This window comes from Rhinolophus hipposideros (genome assembly GCF_964194185.1).
Source record: "Rhinolophus hipposideros genome assembly, chromosome: 9".
Taxonomy (NCBI): Eukaryota; Metazoa; Chordata; class Mammalia; order Chiroptera; family Rhinolophidae; genus Rhinolophus; species Rhinolophus hipposideros.
In genome coordinates, this window is record NC_138055.1 from 35,631,651 (window position 1) to 35,651,725 (window position 20,075).

Here is a 20,075-nt window from a genome sequence, read left to right on the forward strand (position 1 = left end):
CACCATCTTTATATGTAAGCTCACCCGATGACCCTATGACACCCACTATCTTCCCTTAGCATTACTACCAATTTACTTTTTAAGTAATAGTTCTTATACATTGCCTCCATTTTACCACTATACTTCAATTCTTCTACATGTCAATTCTCATTGATTTCTGCTACTAAAGCTCCATAGAAGCCATACTCTTCAAGGCCAATGACAAGAATCTAAATGACAAACCTGGTAGCTTCTTGCTTCTGGACATGTTCATTTCCCTTTCTCTACAAGCTATATACCAGTATCTCCCAAGGATCCACTTTCTTGTAATATTACCATCACTCTAATTTAAGACTATGAACCTGCCATTCCTCTGCATGAGTCACTCTGGGCCCCCATATCAGTATGGCTCTCTTATATGTCATTTAGATCTTAGCTTAATTGCCAGATCTAACTACCCAATCTAGGAAACACTGTCCTGCTATACCAATCATCTATTTATCAAGTTATTCTTACATTTTTTCAAATTTCTTAACACTACTTGAAATTATTTTGTTAATTTCTCTTTTTCTTTGTTAATCACCTCTTTGTATTAGAACTTAGGGGCTTTGTCTTTCTGGTTGATTAACTGCTTAGGTAGGCTAAGCAGTTAACACAGTGCCTGGCACATGAGAAGCACTTGATTAGTATTTGTTGAAAAATAAATACAGTTTATCTACTCTAGTGATTTAAACTACCATCTCTATTTGTAGATTATCAAACAATTAGCTCAGCCCTCTCTTCCAAACTGTTGATTGGTACGTCTGCCTGTCTCACATATACCTACAGATAGACAACCTGACAACAACTCTAACGCAACATACTCATAATCAAGTCACCTGCTTTTCCCCCAACTATGACTCAAGCTCAAAACTCTTCCTCTCCCTTTTGCCCACTCAAAAAGTTCAACTATCCATAACTTTTTGGTGAAACCCTGTGCTGCTCAAGGTTTTTATTCCTTTCTTCTTTTTCCCATATTTATTACCCTATCTAGTTTAGATCCTTATGGTTTCTTATTTAAAATATTTCAATACTCTCCTGTCTAAAATTCCTGCCCCACAATTGAAAATTTACTTCACTTGGTGAATCCTATCTTTTCTTCAAAGCTCATACCAAACATTTGTTTGGTATGAGCTTTGAAGAATTAATGAAATCTTTCATAATGTCCCTGACTGGAAATGTTCTCTTGGCCCTCTATGGTTCTTTTTGGTACTTCTCTCAGGAGCTATCAGTGTTTCACCTTGATTATAATTACTTCCATGCTTAGTACCACTAAAGTAGTTGATAAGCTCCTTCAGATCAGAGTTTTTTGTTTGCTTTGGTGTTTTGCCTTTTTATTATATTTATGTTGGGGAAGAAAGAAGAGGATTTAATTGACCTTTGTGTGCCTACCGAGAGTGACATAAATAGCAGGTAAAACAAAACCTAGTTTCTTACTCACCTGTTCCTGTTGCTGCTTGGCCAGCTCCATTTGCTGGCGCTGTTTCTCAATCTGCGATGCAGCCAGTTTCTTCTGCTCATCATGGGCAGCCAACAACTGCTCTCGCAGACTGGTCAGCTGGTTGATCATACCCATGAGCTGCCTCTCCTTCTCAGCTAGACTTTCGGGAGTCCCTGAAAATAATATGACAATAAAACATACAAGAAAGGAGAAATGAGAAGACAGTGATTTTTCAGTGACGATAATTCTGTTGTATAGAGCACTATTTCAAATATAAGGTTCAACACACATATACTTACCTTCTTTTAGATTTTAACTCAACAGTAAAAAGTGATGGTTATTTACCCATTGCAAAATATCAGAATAAACAAATATTTTGATTTTTAAAATTTATAACAAATAATAATCTATGGCGTGTTTTTCCTTTTATTTTACAAGTAAATCAAAAACTGTCAGCAGAGAGGCTACTATTTTTAGTGTTATATGCAGGGATCTGATGGAAACAAAAAGTACGTAAGTAGTTCTTTTTCTAATCAATTAAAGAAGCAAGATAAAAATGTGAACATTTAACAACTATAATTATTAAGAGATCAAGGTATTACTATCAGTGATACGATTCTTTAAAAAGAATCTTTAAGAATCAGAAATAAGGAATCCTACATTAAAAGGGTAGAAAAACATTTATTAGCCAATCAAGTTTTTGACTGTTTTCTCATAGGCCGCTCAGACTTTCTTCAAAAATAGAATACAGCTAGCAGAGAAAATACTCAAGTTTAGGAATGCAAGTTTAGTCTATCATGAAAGAATGTAATGTTGTTGGAAAACTAACAGATCGCATTATGGTCACCAAGATTATAGTTAAATCCATGATTTGAAGAAGTCACAGCAGTCATTTAAAATAAATACTATGCTCAAGATTTTAAAACATGCCAGTGAATTGTCTTAGGCTAAAATACTTATTTGATACACTGGAAATGTGAGCAGTTCACTGAAACAGAAACATTATCACTTTTAATTGTTCTTTCAAAATTCACCAGATAGATGAGACCCCTATGGTAGTGTACTAGCAGTAGAAAAGAACATACTTTTTAATTACAATTTTCACTTGAAACATAAGACACTAAGCATTATTTTTAATAATGCATTTGCCACCTGTATATGTAATTAAATAGAAGAATCTGTTATAACTCAGTCTTCCTTCCTCATTCCACTGCATTTCTCCCTATCAATTTATGCTGAAAAAGCATGTGCTGTTTTAGGATGTAGTAGCTATAGTTAGTGGCTTATAATTGTCCTGTGCCCATTTCGAATACAAATAAAGTTTCTAATGTAATTTAGAAAATAAGCTAGAGAAAAAGCATCCAAGAAACAAATTCTGAGTGAATATAAGGCAAAATTCATGTCTTATATTCCTTATTCCTAATACCTTATCTGGAGCAGGTGCTCAATAGATTACCACTAATACTTTATTATACCTCAGATATTTGGATTCCATCAAAAAGAAGAACAGTTACTCTAAAAATAATAAGTATATGACTATTGTAATTAAAGTCCTAATGTTAAATACTCTAAATAATGGGAATATTTTTAAAATGGTAATATTTAAATGATGGTAAAAATGTGCATCTTCATACATTGTCAGTAAAGGAGTACACTGCTACCACAATTCTAGGGTGCATACTAGGAAAAATAATACATATTATGTCCTTGTAATCCTCATAATCTTCAGGGGGCAATTTCATTTCTAAAAATCTAACCCAAGAAAATTGCAGGAAATGAAGACAAGTAATAATAAGTGTTTTAAATGAAATACTAAAAACAATCTACATGTCAAATGGGAAAAATCAAACAATTATGGGATATCCATATCCTAGAGCATTTTGCATCTATGCAAAAAATATTTAATAAGATTTAATGAAATGGGAACTTATTTATGATATAAAGGTAGGTGAAAAAGTTGGATAGAAATGAAACTTCTGGGTAAACACCTCAATATATGTTTATATCTATACAGAAAAAAACTGGAAGAAAATTTATCTATATATTAATAGTGGCTCACAGGTCATTTTAATATTTTTTTCATATTTTTTATATTTAAAAAATGTTTCTACAATGAATATTATTATTTATACACTCAGAAAAATGTATTTCATGTAAATATATGGAAGAATAATTTAAAAGCTTAAGGTGGCATTATGCATTTTAATAACTGATAGAATATCAATGTGTAAAGAAATATACTTATTTGATGATGAGTATAAACAAATATCATTTTGGCATCAGTATGTGAAAGATTAACAAAATCCTTTGGTCTCAGTAATATAGATGTAAATAAACTTTACTTGAAATTTACAACAAATTAATTTCAGGGTCCATATTCAATTCAAAGTTTTTGAACCTTTAGCCTACCACCCTTCATCTTGACCTTCTCATACGAGGTGTGACAATTAAGTTCATTAACTCATCCCAGAAAATGTGCCACATACCTCATGCTAAATATCACTATGGTCACCTTTGAAGTACTCCCCTTGGGGAGCTGTGCACCGACACCAGTGCCTAGTCCACCCTTCAAAGCAATTTTGGAAATCATTTTCTGGAACGACCATCAGAACTGTGGTCATATTACACTTGATGTTCTGAATGTCATCAAAATGTCTTCCTTTCAATATTTCCTTTATCTTTGGATAAAGAAAGAATTCATTTAGGGCATATCAGGTGAGTAGGGAGGGTGTTCCAGTACAGTTATTTGTTTACTGGCTAAAAACTTCCTCACAGACAATGCCGTGTGAGCTCGTGCATTGTTGTGATGTAAGAGGCATGAATTGTTTTTGAAAAGTTCATGTCATCTATCTTTTTCACGCAGCCTTTTCAGCACTTCCAAATAGTAAACTTGGTTAACTGTTTGTCTACTTGGCACAAATTCATAATTTATAATCCCTCTGATATCAAAAAACATTTAGCAACATTGTTGCAACAAGTTTGCGAACTTAGTTGTCAGACCTCATACCACTTCTCAGACACACCTCTATTCTGTTTCAATACTACTTAGCTAACTTTTCTTCTCAATCTTCTTTGCTGGTTCTTCCTCTTCTGCCCCCTTACAAATGCTCATATTCTTCCCAGTACCATTCTCTGCCTTCTTTTTTTTTTTTTTTTTTTTTTGGTCTTGAGCTAACCAACATGATTGAATTCCTAAATTCTGTATTCCAACAATTCTAAGACTTTTATTTTGTATATTTTAAACTCTCCGAGTCTTACAATGAATACTGTCTCAGAGTCAGTGATCTATTAAGATGCGTGCCAACCCTAAGCTTGTCTTCCAGCCCTAGCAACATATTTCTAGATGTGGAATGATTATCTCTGAGTATAGATCTCAGTTTTAAAATTTAACATGTATAAGATGGAACTCTGCGTTTTACTCCAATTTTTAAAACATTATCACCCAATTAACATTTTAAGCTACTACTAACATCATCTTCAATTCTCTCTCACCTACCCATCTCTGTTACCCATTATACCAACAAATCATAATTTTTCCTCAAAATAGCTTTATTTTGTTTTCCTTTATTTAAAATTATTTTTCAATATTATTATGTTCATGAGTAAATAAACAGTAATTATAAAAGGGTATACAGTGAAAGATCTCCTTTCAAAACTGCCCTTCAAAAGAAACCACCATCATTATTTTCTTGTGTAGCCTATCTTTTTAAATAAAGATTTAAGCATACATCAGAATATCTCTGTCTTAGTTTACCGGGGCTACCATAGCAAAGTATCAGAGACTGGGTGGCTTAAACAACAGAAAGTTAAATTTATTGGCTAGAAGTCCAAGACCAGGTGTCACAAGGGTTGGTTCCTTCTGAGGGCTATGAGGAAAGTATCTGTTCCAGACCTTTCTCCGAGGCTTATAAATGACTGATTTTTATCTGTATTTTCACATAATCTCTCTTTGTATATATCTGTATCCAAATTTCCTCTTCTTATAAGGTGACCAGTCATATTAGATTAGGGCTGACCCTAATAACTCCCATTTAAACTTAATTACTTCTGTACAGAACCTCTCTCCAAGTAATGTCACATTCTGAGGTAGTAGGTGTTAGAACTTCAACATATGAACATTTGGGAGGACACAATTCAACCCATAACAGTTTTCCTTTACATAAGTGGCAATATAACATAAACACTGCTGTACAGTACTTAGGGAAAGCTTCTCTTCTCCATCTCCATTGCCATTCCTCATCGTCTTTTTCATGAATTGTTGTAGCAAACTTTAATAGAACTAACTTACTGTCATTAATTTTTCCTTCTGCAAGTGTATCCTCTAACCAGGTACCAAAAAAATCTTTCTAGAAAACAAATCTAATCATATCACTTCCTCTGTTTAAACACCTTCACTGTCTTCAGAGTAAAATGTCAACTCATTCTCACGAATGAATTAGGTCCTTCAAAATATAACCCAATCTTTCCACTTCCTTTGTGCATCCTAAATTCTAGCTACACTGAATTTTCTGCCATCCTTCCCAAATGCCACCATTCACAAGTGCCAACTACATAAACATTCATTCTCTATGTTCCAGTTCCTGTGTCTTGTTCTTTATGATTCTTTTCCATTTTCCCACTGATAACAGTTGTTCCCTTTTTGAAGGATCTACACAGTATATACATTTATTATGGTACTTAAACATTACATTGTATTATCATATTTTCATATTCGTCTCCCTAAAGTCAGCAGAAATAGTTGTGACAGAAACAACTGTAAATTACCAACTTTTATATGTTCATTACCTACTATCCCATCTGGCCTATACGGATTCATCTAAAATTGTTTAATGAATGACATAAAATATAAAGTCCCTTCCCTTTAAACAAATCTCAAATTTAGGCATGCGATGTAGCCATGAGAAGTAGGGAGATGTTTTATCTTATATCACTTGCATGTGTTCTGGTTTTGACTCAAGACAGTTGAGCCACAGAACTTAACGCTTCTGTAAAAGAAATTTTCCCCATTTTTATAGAAGTACTAAACCAAGATAAAAGAGTAAGCACTGTGGTTTCATTTCTAAATTATCATGTTCTTTATAGTTATCTCTCAGTGAGTGGGGAGGGTCCAATAAGTAATCTACGAACGTTAGAGAAACTAGTAATGGCCACAAAACATCCTTGACTTAAAAAGAAAAAAAAAAAAAAAAGAAAAAGAAAATTAGATCACTGGAAAATCCCAGAGGCCCACAATACAAAAAGAGGAGCTACTGTTTCTTTACTTAGATTGAGATTTTTAGGATACATACAATTATGTAACACTATGGGGACACAGTTGTGTATGTATGGACTAGGTCCATCAGATTCAGATAGATAATGACGAGTTTCTGTATATGTATGTTTCATTGATAATCAGTCTTTTTCATTTCTTTCAATTATTTGAACTCATGTATTTTAATCTATGCTAGTCCTGTTTCAATTCCCTTGGGAAAAATGATTACTAAAGTAAGCGACAAATACACTCTATGTTTCAGTTCTTCCTACTCCGTAGTAACTACAGGCATGACGATAATTTAGATGATTCTTATAGCTCTGCAGGTTCCATAGAAGAAGCACATGTCAGAACATGCCTTAATATAATGCTACAGAAGTCATGAGGGAAGGAAACCAGCTTCTGTCATCCCACCTCAGTAAGAGATACCACCATCCATACATTGTTTGGATTCTTTTTTCTGCCTCATCTTCTATATCTAATGTATGAGGAATCCTCTTAACCCTAGAAAATACTATAAATCAGTCCATGAATCATCATTTACAGTACTAACCCTTAATCAAGACCACCATCATCTATCTTTTGCCTTAACTACTACAACAGTTTTCTAACTCTTTTGTCGGCTTCCACTTCTTCCCCTACTCAAACCTATTTTCCAAGCAAGCCTTCAGAGTGACGTTTAGAAAGGTGAATCAGATTATGTCACAGGCCTGTATAAAACCATTTCATAGCTTCATACTGTGTATACAATAAGATTCAATCTCCCTACCCTTACAAAGCCCTGAATGATCAGACCTGCCTCCCTTGGCATCATCACCTCCCACTTTATATTTTGCCAAAATGCTTCAGTCACATGGCCATCTGTGAATTCCTCTAAAACCAATATGCAAACTTGCTTCCACTTAGGGCCTTTGCATGCCAATGTTTCCCCTGGAACACTTTTCCCCTAGATCAGGGTTTCCCAACCTTGGCACCATTGACATTTAGATACAATTGTTTTTCTGGGGAGCTGTGTTGTTTAGTGTCACTGGCCCCATGCTGGTAGTACACCCCACCTAGTTATAACATGCCAAAATGTCTCCGGACATTGCTCAATTTCCCCTGGCAGAGCAAAATCATCCCCAGTTGAGCACTACCTCAAATGACTGGCTCTTTTCTTTCATTCATTCAGCATATCTCCACAGAAGAGTTTCTCCTATAATATGTGTCTCACACCATTCTAGGTGTTGGGGATGCTATTTTGTGTAAACCAGACAAGAATGTCTGCTTCATAAAGTTCACATTTAAATTGAAGAGATAACCAGTCAAACTCAGATACATCCAGAGAGCAGTATTTGTTGAATGAACTGAAAATACAATGAATGAAAATTAAGTTAGTCTAAATTTACAACTAACGCTTCTTTCAGTGGCTCTTTCATTCAACAAGAGAGGAAGACAGACACCGCCCCCCCTCAGATTACCTGAGATCTGATTCTTGTTCAAGTCTGCTTGTTTTCAAATTGTCTAATGCTATTTAAACAGAATTATATCTTTCAAGCCACATACTGAATCTATAGAACTCTTTTATCTCAAAATGTCATGTCACCTAATAGAGGATCTATTTTAATCCACATGTTGAATCCACATAAGATGTCTTTAATTTCTGAGTTCTGAAAGGCTATATAGTATTGCTGAATTAATTATTTCCTTGAATCCGTTATTGACTTTATAGAGCTGTTTGGTGTTTGCCTTTATGTCCCAACTTCTAGAAAAAACAAAATTATAGCTTTCAAAAACAGCCAATTTTTATGATACTAACTGCAGCTGGCATTTCCTTAAAAACAGATAAAACACTTTGATGACCTAAATTAATTCATTGTGAATAGGGTGAGAGGGGTCTGTCTACCAGGGATATTGATGGGAAAGAAACCAGGCTCTAAAGAATTCTTCAACAAGTCCGGTGGAGAAACTGACCTAGGCACGTCTGAGTGACCTAGCCAGAAAACCTTTCAAACAACGACCTTCTTTTATACCCTCACCAAGGTAGAAATATGTGAGAGAATTTCACATGCCAATATAGTTGTTATCATTCTACAAATAAATGTAAACCAGTAAAACACAAGTTTTTCAATGACTTTATTGAAAAATAAATTATCTGTTTAGATTAGTCAGAACCACCATGGATCCCAAACACGGTTCTCACGTGACGTACCAATGCAACAATATTCATTGTAGTGGAATTTCATGCTATCTGAAACAATGTGTGACACAATTGGTTGCCAACTAGAATGCGAGTGTTGATTTTTCTCCTGCTCAATAACTATGAGGCTATAAAAGGTATTTCTTCATCTTTCACACAACCTTTATTCAGTGCTTCTGTTTTAGATAAGGGAAAAAAACTGTAAACTGGCCAGTTATACCGTATGGCTGATTAGAGAAGAAGAAATAAATAACTTTTCCAGGCAGCTATCATTTTAGAACATATACTGATTGTTGGCTGTTAGCAGAGTTTTTAGTCAAACTGAATTTTTCTGCAAAACTGGATCTACTGTATTTTTTAGAGGATTGTTTCTAATGTAACTTTAAAATCTAATTACTTCACATTTCCAAAGTATCAGACCATAAAATGGTTTAAATTCTAACAGGCAAAATAATCTAACAGGAAAAAATAATTTTATGCTCTTAGATGTGGTGACCTTTACAAACTCACATTGTTTCTTAAAAAATGAGATTACCTTTAAGTGAGTATGACAACAATTTAGTGATAACTATCCAAACCAAAATGTTATTTATTTCTCCTACTTTAAAAAGTTTTTAATTTTTACTTTTGAAAACAGTAAGGAGAAATGCTTCTTTGTACTTTGCCAAACTATAATTTTAATTTTTGTCTAAATGCCCTGAACATAATTCACTCACAGCAACTTGAAGCCAGCACTTAGGAACTGAGCTCTGTCCTCACTTGGCTATAGTCTTAGATACAGTATTTGAGAATAGGTGCGTACACACACACACACACACACACACACACACACACACACACACACTCATTCATTCACTCACTCGCTTTTTCCTGGAACTCATTAAAAGTTAAATGAAAACTGACCAGTGTGAATAGAGGAGAAAGTTTCAATCCCAAAGAAGACTCAGTAAATACTCCAGCTCTACACATTCTAACGTATGCCAAGGTTCTATTCAAATACATTATTCTAAAGCATCATCAATAAATCATATAATAATGGAACAAGTTCATATTTTCAGGTTTTTAAAAAAAAAGCTCAGACTCATCCTTTTATACCCTGATCAAAAACAGTGTCCCTGTATATGAGACTTACACCTTTATTTGCTTCATAAACAAACAGGTGCCAAACAGTTAAGCCATTGTTCTTGTCTAATTTCCGAGGTGGCATGAAAACCACATTCCTGGGCACTACTAATCATTGTTTCTGACCCCCAAGAACCATTAAATCAAATTTATTTACCCCCAGAGGGCAACACACTATTGTATCTTCATCACTTTCTAGCTACCTATGAACTATGGATAGTAATTGCAACTGTCACGGACGGTCAGCAGGAAAAGGAACCCAGCGCAATTTTCCCAGTCTTCTGCCAAACCTGATCTGAGCACCTAATAATCATGCCCCCCAACAGAAGAAAGATCTACAGTTGCTTTTAAATGCAGCAGAAAACAATGTTTTGAACAGAACCGAAGGACAAGCACCAAATTTGTGCTCTGAATGCGAAGCTTAAAAAACTCAAAATTAAAGACAGAAACTTCTTTTGTGACTGTACTATAGCTTCCTGAACTACCCCCACAGGCAAGCCTGAAAGGACAGCTGGGCTCCTCTCCTCTCAGCTTATCATTACTGCTGTGGCTGCTTTTAAGTCTGACTTGTGAGGAAAACAAGGGAGGGAAATATGTTTGTCCTCCAATGGAATGAGATCACAAGATTTGGAACAGGCGGTCTTCTCTGCTCTAGTCTCTGTTATTACCTAGGTCAGAGGAGAATAAAGAACCTTGGAGAATACATCCTTTATCTCAGGTGCAAATGGGTTAAAATCCAACAACAACAAAAAATAAGGGAGCTGCTGCCTCAGAAAAAGAAACATCTCTGTTGCATTTAAACTTTATCTCCAAGCTTAAGGCATATTATTAATTGTTTAAATGAGATTCCATTATAGGTTTTGGTTCCTGAATTTGTTAATTAGCACCTATTCATTCTCTTACCACCCATTTACAGGTAACCATAGCCTGAATATATGCAAACTCCAAATAAATGAATGAAAAGTGAAATATTCAATCAAAGGTTTTCTGGAAGTTTTAAATTCCTGAGATGTTAGTGTCATGTAGGCCAAACATTTGAAAAGACCAATCTACGCTTAGACTTTCTCCAAAATGCTCTGATGTGGTGACAATTGCCTCTCTCCTTGGGAGAACACATGCACATACACACGTAAGTAATTTATACACATATTTCAACATGTACCGGTATATTAATATACATCTGGTGATATTTTAGTTATCCAGCCTCTATCACAAAATAAGCAGGGTAATCTGTAACTAAATATTTCAATATTGATGAATAAGTATATTTTTCTAAAAAATAATTCTTTTGAACTCAGAATCAAACGTGACCTACTGGCAACAAATAGAAAACCATTGATTGCCTACTATGTTCTGAGAAAATACACTTTTAAATTAATTTGAAAAAATTATTTGGTTATATTTTTATATGAGAAATTAAATCTCCTCTTGTTACTAGTAAAAGTTTATTAAGATATGAATATTTACTATTATCTGAAGTCCATGCAGAAGTTTTCTCTTAGTTGTATATATTTTCCAACTCAAGGGAAAAAAACACACAGAAATGTCCTTCTTCCGCAAAGCAAGATTTTAGTAAGCTTTTGCCATTCATCATTTTTGGTTTTAAATACAGATTATGTACATGCATACTTCTAATATGCATAATATATAAAGTCATCTCATAATATGCAGTTTTTAATCCTGCCACAGAAACAATCCTACTTATAAAGTAAATCATTTAAATTTTTTTTAAATAATGAGAACCAAAGCCTATTAAAGATATAGTGGGTTTATTCTATTAAAACAACATACCACTTATCCCATAAGGCACAAATAGAAAAAATAAGAACCCTGATACATCCACTTTCAAGCTAGAAAGAAGAAACACCAAAGACAGAGAATTCATGAAGCAAAAGGAGGTGGGGACAGAAGTACTTTATCACCATTCATATTCCTAAATATTAACTTCATTTTGGTACATTTTGGATCAAAATAATTGCAAACATATTACCTTTTATTTCACCAAAGTTCCCTGATCCCATTGCAAGAAGCTTGTCTTTCCAGTCCTTTGAGAGTAGCTTTTCAATACTGGGGGTTTCTAAATAAAGAAAAAAAATGAAAGCAAATCAACATGACTATCTTTACAATGGAGCTCATTAAAAGTCTATCTGCTAAAAATAAGGCCATCCCTATCCCTGCCCCAGTTCATAATGACTTCATCAACAAACTGATAACAGGGGAGGAAAAAAGAATGTGTTTTGTCACCTGCTGTTTCAAAATCATTAGCTTTTTCCTCTTGTGGAACAAAGCTGTTCTAATTCTTTATGACAATGGGTACATATAAACCTGCAGTTCATTGTTTTTCAATTTGGTGAATAAATTCCTGCTATAATGGATGCTTGTCAATTTCAGGGTGTTAGTCTGCAGTCAAAAAATAATTATGTTGATAAAATGCAGAGTAAAAAAGGCAAAGAATTAGCTCTTAAATCTGCTACATGTAATTATATCCCTCTGTGTGTTTACAATTACATCTACTTTATAATATGTGTTTAACATTGTGTGGTGGTAAGCACACTGTGTCAAGATTTGCCAGTACGGCGAACATTTGAAAAAAAAAAAAAAGTGGGTATGAAAGAAGCTTTACAAAGATTGCAAAAATCTAGATTTAGAGAGTAATGTCTATCATGGAAACCTATTATTTGCTTATTTCCGATTTGTATCACACTATTTTTAAATGCCCTGTATTGGGACAGGGTACACATATTTTAGAGAGCAAAGTTATGCTCTGATATTTATTTCTATATATCCCATGTTTTTGCCCTCTCCTTTTGTGTTTGGATTTTAACGTAGAAGTAAATATAAATGCTAATAAAATCCCCAAACATTAAACTGGGTTCCAAACAATGTAATTGTATATTCTTGTCAGCATTTAGATGGGTATACAATTACAATGGCTTTCAATACCACGATTAGCATTGCATTTCAGTTTGAAAATGGAGTGTACTAAAAGATAAGTGTCCCAGTATGCTCCATCGAAATAACAATACCCACACTTATTATCTGGATCTAAGACATACACTGCCATTCTCCACATTGATGTTTATGTGTATTTGTGTTTGTTCAGACATTTGTCTACCCCCTACTAGGAGCATAAAGGGAGTACATGTTAACTTATCAAAGGGACCGTCTGGCCTAGAGACCATAAGATTATTAGAAACTGGTTAATTTTCCCCACATAAAATGCATTTTAAGGCATCTTCATCCTCATCTTTAGCTAATGCTACCTATTTTTCTTAGGTCTCGATTTTACAGCCATCAGCTACCAGTATCAGAGTCACAAAGCTGGTGTAGAGTGTTTCAATAAAGTGAAGGGGAAATTTTCCTTGGAATAGCTGTAACAATATGGAATGCTTTGTTTTCACATGTAAAAAACTTGTGGAGAATAAAGTAGTGAAAAAAAACTATGAACAATTACTGCTTTACATAGTCTGTATGTGTGGTGCCAACACACAGCACACACACACACACCCAACTACTGTGCACACATTTGCCTATGGAATGTGTGAAATGTATTTTTTTCCATGGTAACAAAATATGTATCTCCATTTTTTCACATTTTAGGAAAAAGGAGCCTAAATAATTTATTTTTCTTAAATTGTCCCTATTTTTATACTGTATTGTTTAAAAAATGGTGATGACAATTCTGTGAATAATAAAATGGATCAAATATATTCTTATACTATAATCAATATTTCTGCTTATAGAGGCTTTAAAGGTAACTTTAAATACTTCTGCAAGGATTTCCAATGTTTCTACATTCCTAGTAAACATTTCATGAGTGAAATTATTTTTTAAACCTTATCAGGGTAGGTCAAACAAACACTACTGTTTCTTTTTTCTAGCACTCTACAAAAATTCTTGAGAAGCATGTAAACAGGGCACAGCCAATGTGGTATTTGCAATAGAGAACTGTCAGTCATTAAAAGCTAACAAACCTTTGCAAAGCAGGAATGCAGCAATAGAAATCCATTGTGCACTAACAATAGGCCCCTGAACCTCCCAGCACCAAAAGCAGACCATTTTGCTTTTAAGGCTATTGTCTGCAAAGTCCATGACAAAGCTTTTCCCCTGCAGCTAGACAAAATATTCACTGTAGTGTGCTCATAAAGAAACAGAAGTCTTCTGTCTAAGTTGCAGAGTTAAAGAAACAGCCACCAGATTTCTGAAACCTGCAGAACGTTCCTGGCCTCTTTATTAACTTGCATAAAGATATAAGGCTCAAATACAGAGCCCCTTTTTTCAAGTACCTGGCTTTTAACATAGACTACAAAAATACAAATCACTTCTTTAAAACCAAGTAATTTGAAACATGTAACATCAGAAAGGTATCTAACTTGGGGTTGCCATGTCTGTGGATGAATACAGACATTAATATCTGCAATTTGAATGAGGTATAGACTTTAACTTCAGATTCAGTACACATTTATTGAGCAGCCTATGTACCAGGTTTATGCTAGATGTTTTTACCTGTATTCTCTCATTTAATCATAGCAAACACCTGAAGACTCAGTTTGTATTATTATATCCATTATACAGTTTTAACAAAGAAGAAAAGGATTTATCTGATGTTTCACAAAATGTAATGGGTAGAGTTGAGTCTTGAATTAAGCTTTTTTTGTTGTTGTTGTTCTTTTCTTAAAAATTCCAAACACCCTTGTTGACAAGGAAATGATGAGAGCTACTATTTTGAGGGCTAAACCCTAAGCGCTGTACAAGGTCCTTTCCATGTGGTATCTTAAACTTCTCACAATAATCTTCTGAATTGAATTTTGGTACATCTGTTCTTTTCTGTTTGTTTGTTTTTTCACCATTTAAGAAATCAAAGTTTAGGGAACTATCATGACTTGCTCAATATGGAGTTAGTTCAACCTACTGAATCCCAACATCTATGTTCTTTCTAGTACACACATATTTCATTTCATCTTCAAAACTACGGTGGATAGTAGGGAAAACTATAGTTGCTGTGAGGGTTAGAAGCGCATGTCCCCACAATGGGCCACGCTGGCAAGCAGATTATTTCCAGTTGTAAACAATTAAATCCCAACAAATTCAAGAAGTTTTCTCTCTCTCTCTCTCTCTCTCTCTCTCTCTCTCTCTCTCTCTCTCTCTCTCCCTAAAGAGATTCACATAGAAAACCTGCATCTGGAAGGGAACTTTAGTATATTCACCTTAGAACACATGACTCAACTGTGGAAGACCGGAAGGATCCCAGCAAAAAATCTGTTAGCTAGATGTCCTTTTGTTTCTCATTGTTTCTGGATCGCCCTGCAAGAACTTGTTTACAAAACGTTTGCTCTTTCTCATCTACCTGTGAGTCGCTTACTTTCTGCTCCTCAGTCCAAAATGACATGTATACCTCTTTTCATCTCACTGTCTTTGCAATTTTCTTGCTTATGTGAATTCCCATGCATACATTTAAAATTTTTATTTTCTCCTGTTAATCTCCTCTATGTCATCCAAATTATTCAAACAGCCAGAAGAACTAAAGGAGTAAGGGGAAAGTTTTCTTTGTCCCAATATTATTAACTCCATTGGATGGATGAAATTAAAACTTGAGAGGGTAAACTGAATTCCCCCAGGGGACATGTACCTATGAGCAGCATGGTGGGATAAAAAGCCCAAATGTCTTATAGTGCTTATTATGTTCAGGATGTAGCCCCACAATATGACTTTGCACTTTAGAATTTCAGACAATTTAAGGAAAACTTATGATCATTTGGCAGACATATACAATGAAATGAAACGGTATTCATATAGTGGAAAGACTATTGGGCTGTAAAACAAACAATCTGCGTTCTCACCAAGACTTTCACATTGGCTAGCTCAGAGGGACCAAAAGCAAATCATTTCACCCACTTTACCTCCCTATCTGAATTACTGTAAAACAAAGGGCTTTAGACAAATCCACATCTGGTATTCTACCAACTACAACGTTTTCAATTTGTTTCCGTTGGTAATTCATGAAGAAGTGGCAAGAAATGAGCTCACAATAATGAGCACAATGGATGAACATGTACCAATGATTGAATTTCTCTGAAAATGGTGAAGATTCAATAGAATATTCATGATTAGAAATGTAAAAGACCAAATGCCAAAATCCCAGTATCTACAATATACCTATTCATTAATGTGTGAATATGAGTAAAGTAAAATTTGACACAATTTGAAAAATTTAATATGTAAGTGTTGCTTCAGTGCCTACTGAGTAGATATAGTAGTTGTAGATTAAATATTCCATTTTCTAAAATGTAATGTGTTTTTTAAATACATGTTGAACTGTATTTTATTTTATGAATGAGGTATGTTTATGTTCAGAATTATTTCCAAATGTTCCAATACTGAAATATTCATTATTTTCATGTTAAGATACATCATAGTTTTAATTGAAAAACTTTTAAAGATTCACCAAAGATTTACTTCTCCCAAGCATTGGAATATTATAATTAATGTGACAATAAAAACTAGGGCTCCCTATATTAAAAATAAATGTGAGGCATAGTGATAGCAATTATTATTTGCATAGCATTTTATTTCCAGAATGCTATCATATACAAATAAAAATGTTGTCAATGGTATATATTATATCCATTTTGCATATGAGAAAATTAAGGGTAGGATGCTTTGCCCAGCATTACCTGAGCTGAAAGTACAAGAGATGGAATACAAAACCAGGTCCTCTTAATTCAAGGATCTGTCTCGTTAAGGGAAAGGCAAATATGTATATATTTAAAAAGAGAAAAATAAAATAAATGTTAAGAAATAAGCTATAAGATAAGTTGGAGAGATACGAAAGATATCCTTATCAGCACATTAATAGTAAGATGCTTCTAACTGGATTACTTTCGTCCCTTTTGCCTACTGGACCCTTTTGATGTATTTGCTTACTTTTCCCTTCTCACCCGAGCCTCTTTTGCTCACATATGCTTCTTCACATCAATGACTATAGCAATCCCCACCAGCGAATGGCCCCCCCAACTGTGCCAGCCATTGTTACAATAGCATCCTGCCTCTTTAGGGCCTGTTCATTCTCTATAACTCTCACTCCTTTTTCCCTTCAGTGCCAAACACTCTGAAGACTGACTCCCTCATCTGGAACAATGAGACCTAGAGACTCATGCCAACATATTGTAATTCTCCAACAAGCTGCCAGTGCCAAGAATTAAACCACATTTGCTCCAGTGCAGTAGCTTTACACACACGCTCAGGTTTTTGCTTTGTGTTTATATAGGTTTTCCTCCTTAATCTCCCTTGAGCTGCAGTGGCAGAGCTCATTGAAAACTCAAACAAGCAAAAAATATGTATGTATAATATTTGACTTTTTAAACAAAGTCCCAGGAGTTAGGTCATACCAAATCTACCACTGTTTATATTTTAATTTTGTAGCTTAGACTAAGCTTTGTTATTCCTGACATGTGATAGGGTGAGCATTTAGGAATGGGAGTTACCTTTTGAAAGGAACAACACTATAGGTAAACTTCAAAATCTACCAATACCTTCTTCGAAATCAAGTAAATATATATAGATTTTGTGTCACAATAGAATCAGAATTTTAAACCTGGAAGGATTTTTAAGTATCATTTAGATGAGCATTTCACAAAAGTTACTTAAAATATATATTGAACATAAGTGGAACATAAATTGTTTGGTCACTTAAATTAAAACTAAAATGAACAAAATAAGCATTGTATTATCATGTAAATCTAATTAACATTAAACAAATTTACACTTCTTTTCAACAAGACTTAGATCTTTTTATGTGCTAACAAGATGTCACCTTTAAGAGAGTTATGGATTACATAGTATTATTTAAATATTTGACCATGAAACTAGTGTTGGGAGATGACTATTTTGCTCACTACCATTTGGTCATAGCTGGTTTAGATCAAACTATTCATTTCATAGACTGAGAATTGTAAATTAAGGTAAAAACTTGTCTAAAATCACAAATCTAATGATAAAGGTCTAAAATCACAAATCTCATGATAAAGGCTATGACTTGAAGCCTAACTCCTAGTTCAGTATTCTTTTCAATCATACACAAGTTCTTTTAATAAAGAGTCAAATTTATCCAAAATGAAATGTTAGTCCAGTTTTATTCACCTCATGTAGTTTTAGACAATAGTTATATGATAGGAGTCTGAGAGGCTACTACTTGTTAGCATTTGGTAACGTTAAGGCAACCTACTATCCTTGGAAGCTTTCAATTGATGGCCCCATAAAACTAAATAATAAATGCAAGTTGGTGCACTTAGCCAAATATATTTTTCTTCAAAAGGCTAACTACAATTCAATATGTTGCTATTTAATTATTAAATAACTGATCATAAGATTATTTGTGAGAAAAAGATTCAGCGAAATCTGGAAATCACATTATCAGTAAGAGTTCAATTCATATTGACAATAGCTGCATTTCTAGACAACATTTTGAGGCAAATATTAAATAATGCAATGGAAGTAGTGTAAAACCTTTTACATATCTGGAAAGTTATTTGTTCAATGAAGACCAGAAGGCCTTGTAAAAGTCCCATTAGCCAAGCACTACAGCTAGTCTGCCACTGGAAATGTCAAGTTCTTCTAGGAAATGTTAAAAAATAACACATACCACAACACACAACAGAAACACATGTGAAATTCCAAGGCATTAGAATTTCAATAAGCCTCTTTTTATATGTAATTATCCTGATGTGAATTAAACTCTAGAAGTACTTTACTTTCAGTAGTGCCAGAAAAAGAGAAAAAGAAAAAAGAAAAAGTTATTTGGCCTGCTGACTCAAGTTCTGAAATTTTTAATAAGAAATACGTTTTTAGAATATTGCAACATCTAAATCATTACTCAAAGGCTTAATTTTTCTTTTTGCATAAGTTGAAACTATTAACATACCTATTCAATTACACCCAATCTTCTACCAAATTTTAGATGAATATTATTTACCACATGATTAAATATGCCATACTAAAAATGATATAATTGCTACATATCAATAACCTTGAGTAACTTTGGGATTACTCCTCACGAGATTGCCTTATACAATTTACACAAAAATTTCCATGAAAACATACTTGTATAACTCTTACAGTTTTGTCCACTACAACACTTGGAAAACAAGTGCATGTATTTGCGTAGACTACAACACTTTGGTTCATTCTTGTTTGAAATATTACATCCCAGTAAATATGACATAAGTAATTTGAGAACAGCATTTCCAAAATTAATTGCAAAGTTATTTCTCATGTACAAAATCTTTCATGTTTTGCTACTAAATACTAAAAAAACAACAGTTTAATATCATGCAACCTGACTCCATTACTTACTAGTTTTGCAACCTTTGGCAAGAAATTTAACCTCTCTATGCTTCAATTTACTCATCTGTAAAGAGAATAATAACTGCACTTATCTTATCCGATTGTCAAAATAATTAAATGAGCTAATTTATCTAAAATGCTTAAAACAGTGCCGTGCACACAATAAAACTCAAAAATGCTCATTAACATTACAACTACAAATTAGTATACAACAAACCAAGAAAACTACTTCAAAAATCAAATTTTATACACACACACACACACACACACACACACACACGTGAGCTTTACTTTGCCCATCACTAAAATTACCCAGAAATCAAAGCCTTATCAAATGGTAATAATACTTCTATCTCTACACACTTTTATAACAATGACCCACAAGCCTTAGTTTCACTGCTTATTAATTTTTCAGTTGTTTCATGTCAATAAAGATGATACAGAAAGAGATGTAGTAAGTAGCATGAGGGACAAAGACAGTCATCACTTCCATTAGGTAAAAGTATGAAGTATCCCAAAATAGCACAGACTTACAAAAATACTCGAGTAATCTTTGCCCGATTTTTTTTTTTTTTGACAGTTGTCTTTCTAACTTTCCAAAGGTTCTATTAGGTCCTTAACAATGGCAAAAGCTTTTAAGCCAGTGCTGTTGACAAGTGAGAGGGAACAACAAATAGCTTTATAGTGCTCTTATCCCAGGGTCACTCAGCCAATGTTAATAG

At 34.0% G+C, this 20,075-nt stretch overlaps 1 protein-coding gene across 26 annotated transcripts in view; it reads right to left on the bottom strand.

The window, feature by feature from the left end:
• The window catches only part of SOX5 (SRY-box transcription factor 5), a 944,197-nt gene that overhangs the window by 204,368 nt on the left and 719,754 nt on the right, over positions 1-20,075 (bottom strand). For all 26 annotated transcript variants that reach the window (XM_081058265.1, XM_081058274.1, XM_081058286.1 and 23 more), the window contains 2 exons: positions 12,002-12,088; positions 1,460-1,632 (listed from right to left, as the gene is read on the bottom strand). In XM_081058265.1, coding sequence (XP_080914391.1) covers positions 1,460-1,632; positions 12,002-12,088 — 260 coding nt within the window. The remainder of the gene's footprint in view (positions 1-1,459; positions 1,633-12,001; positions 12,089-20,075) is intronic.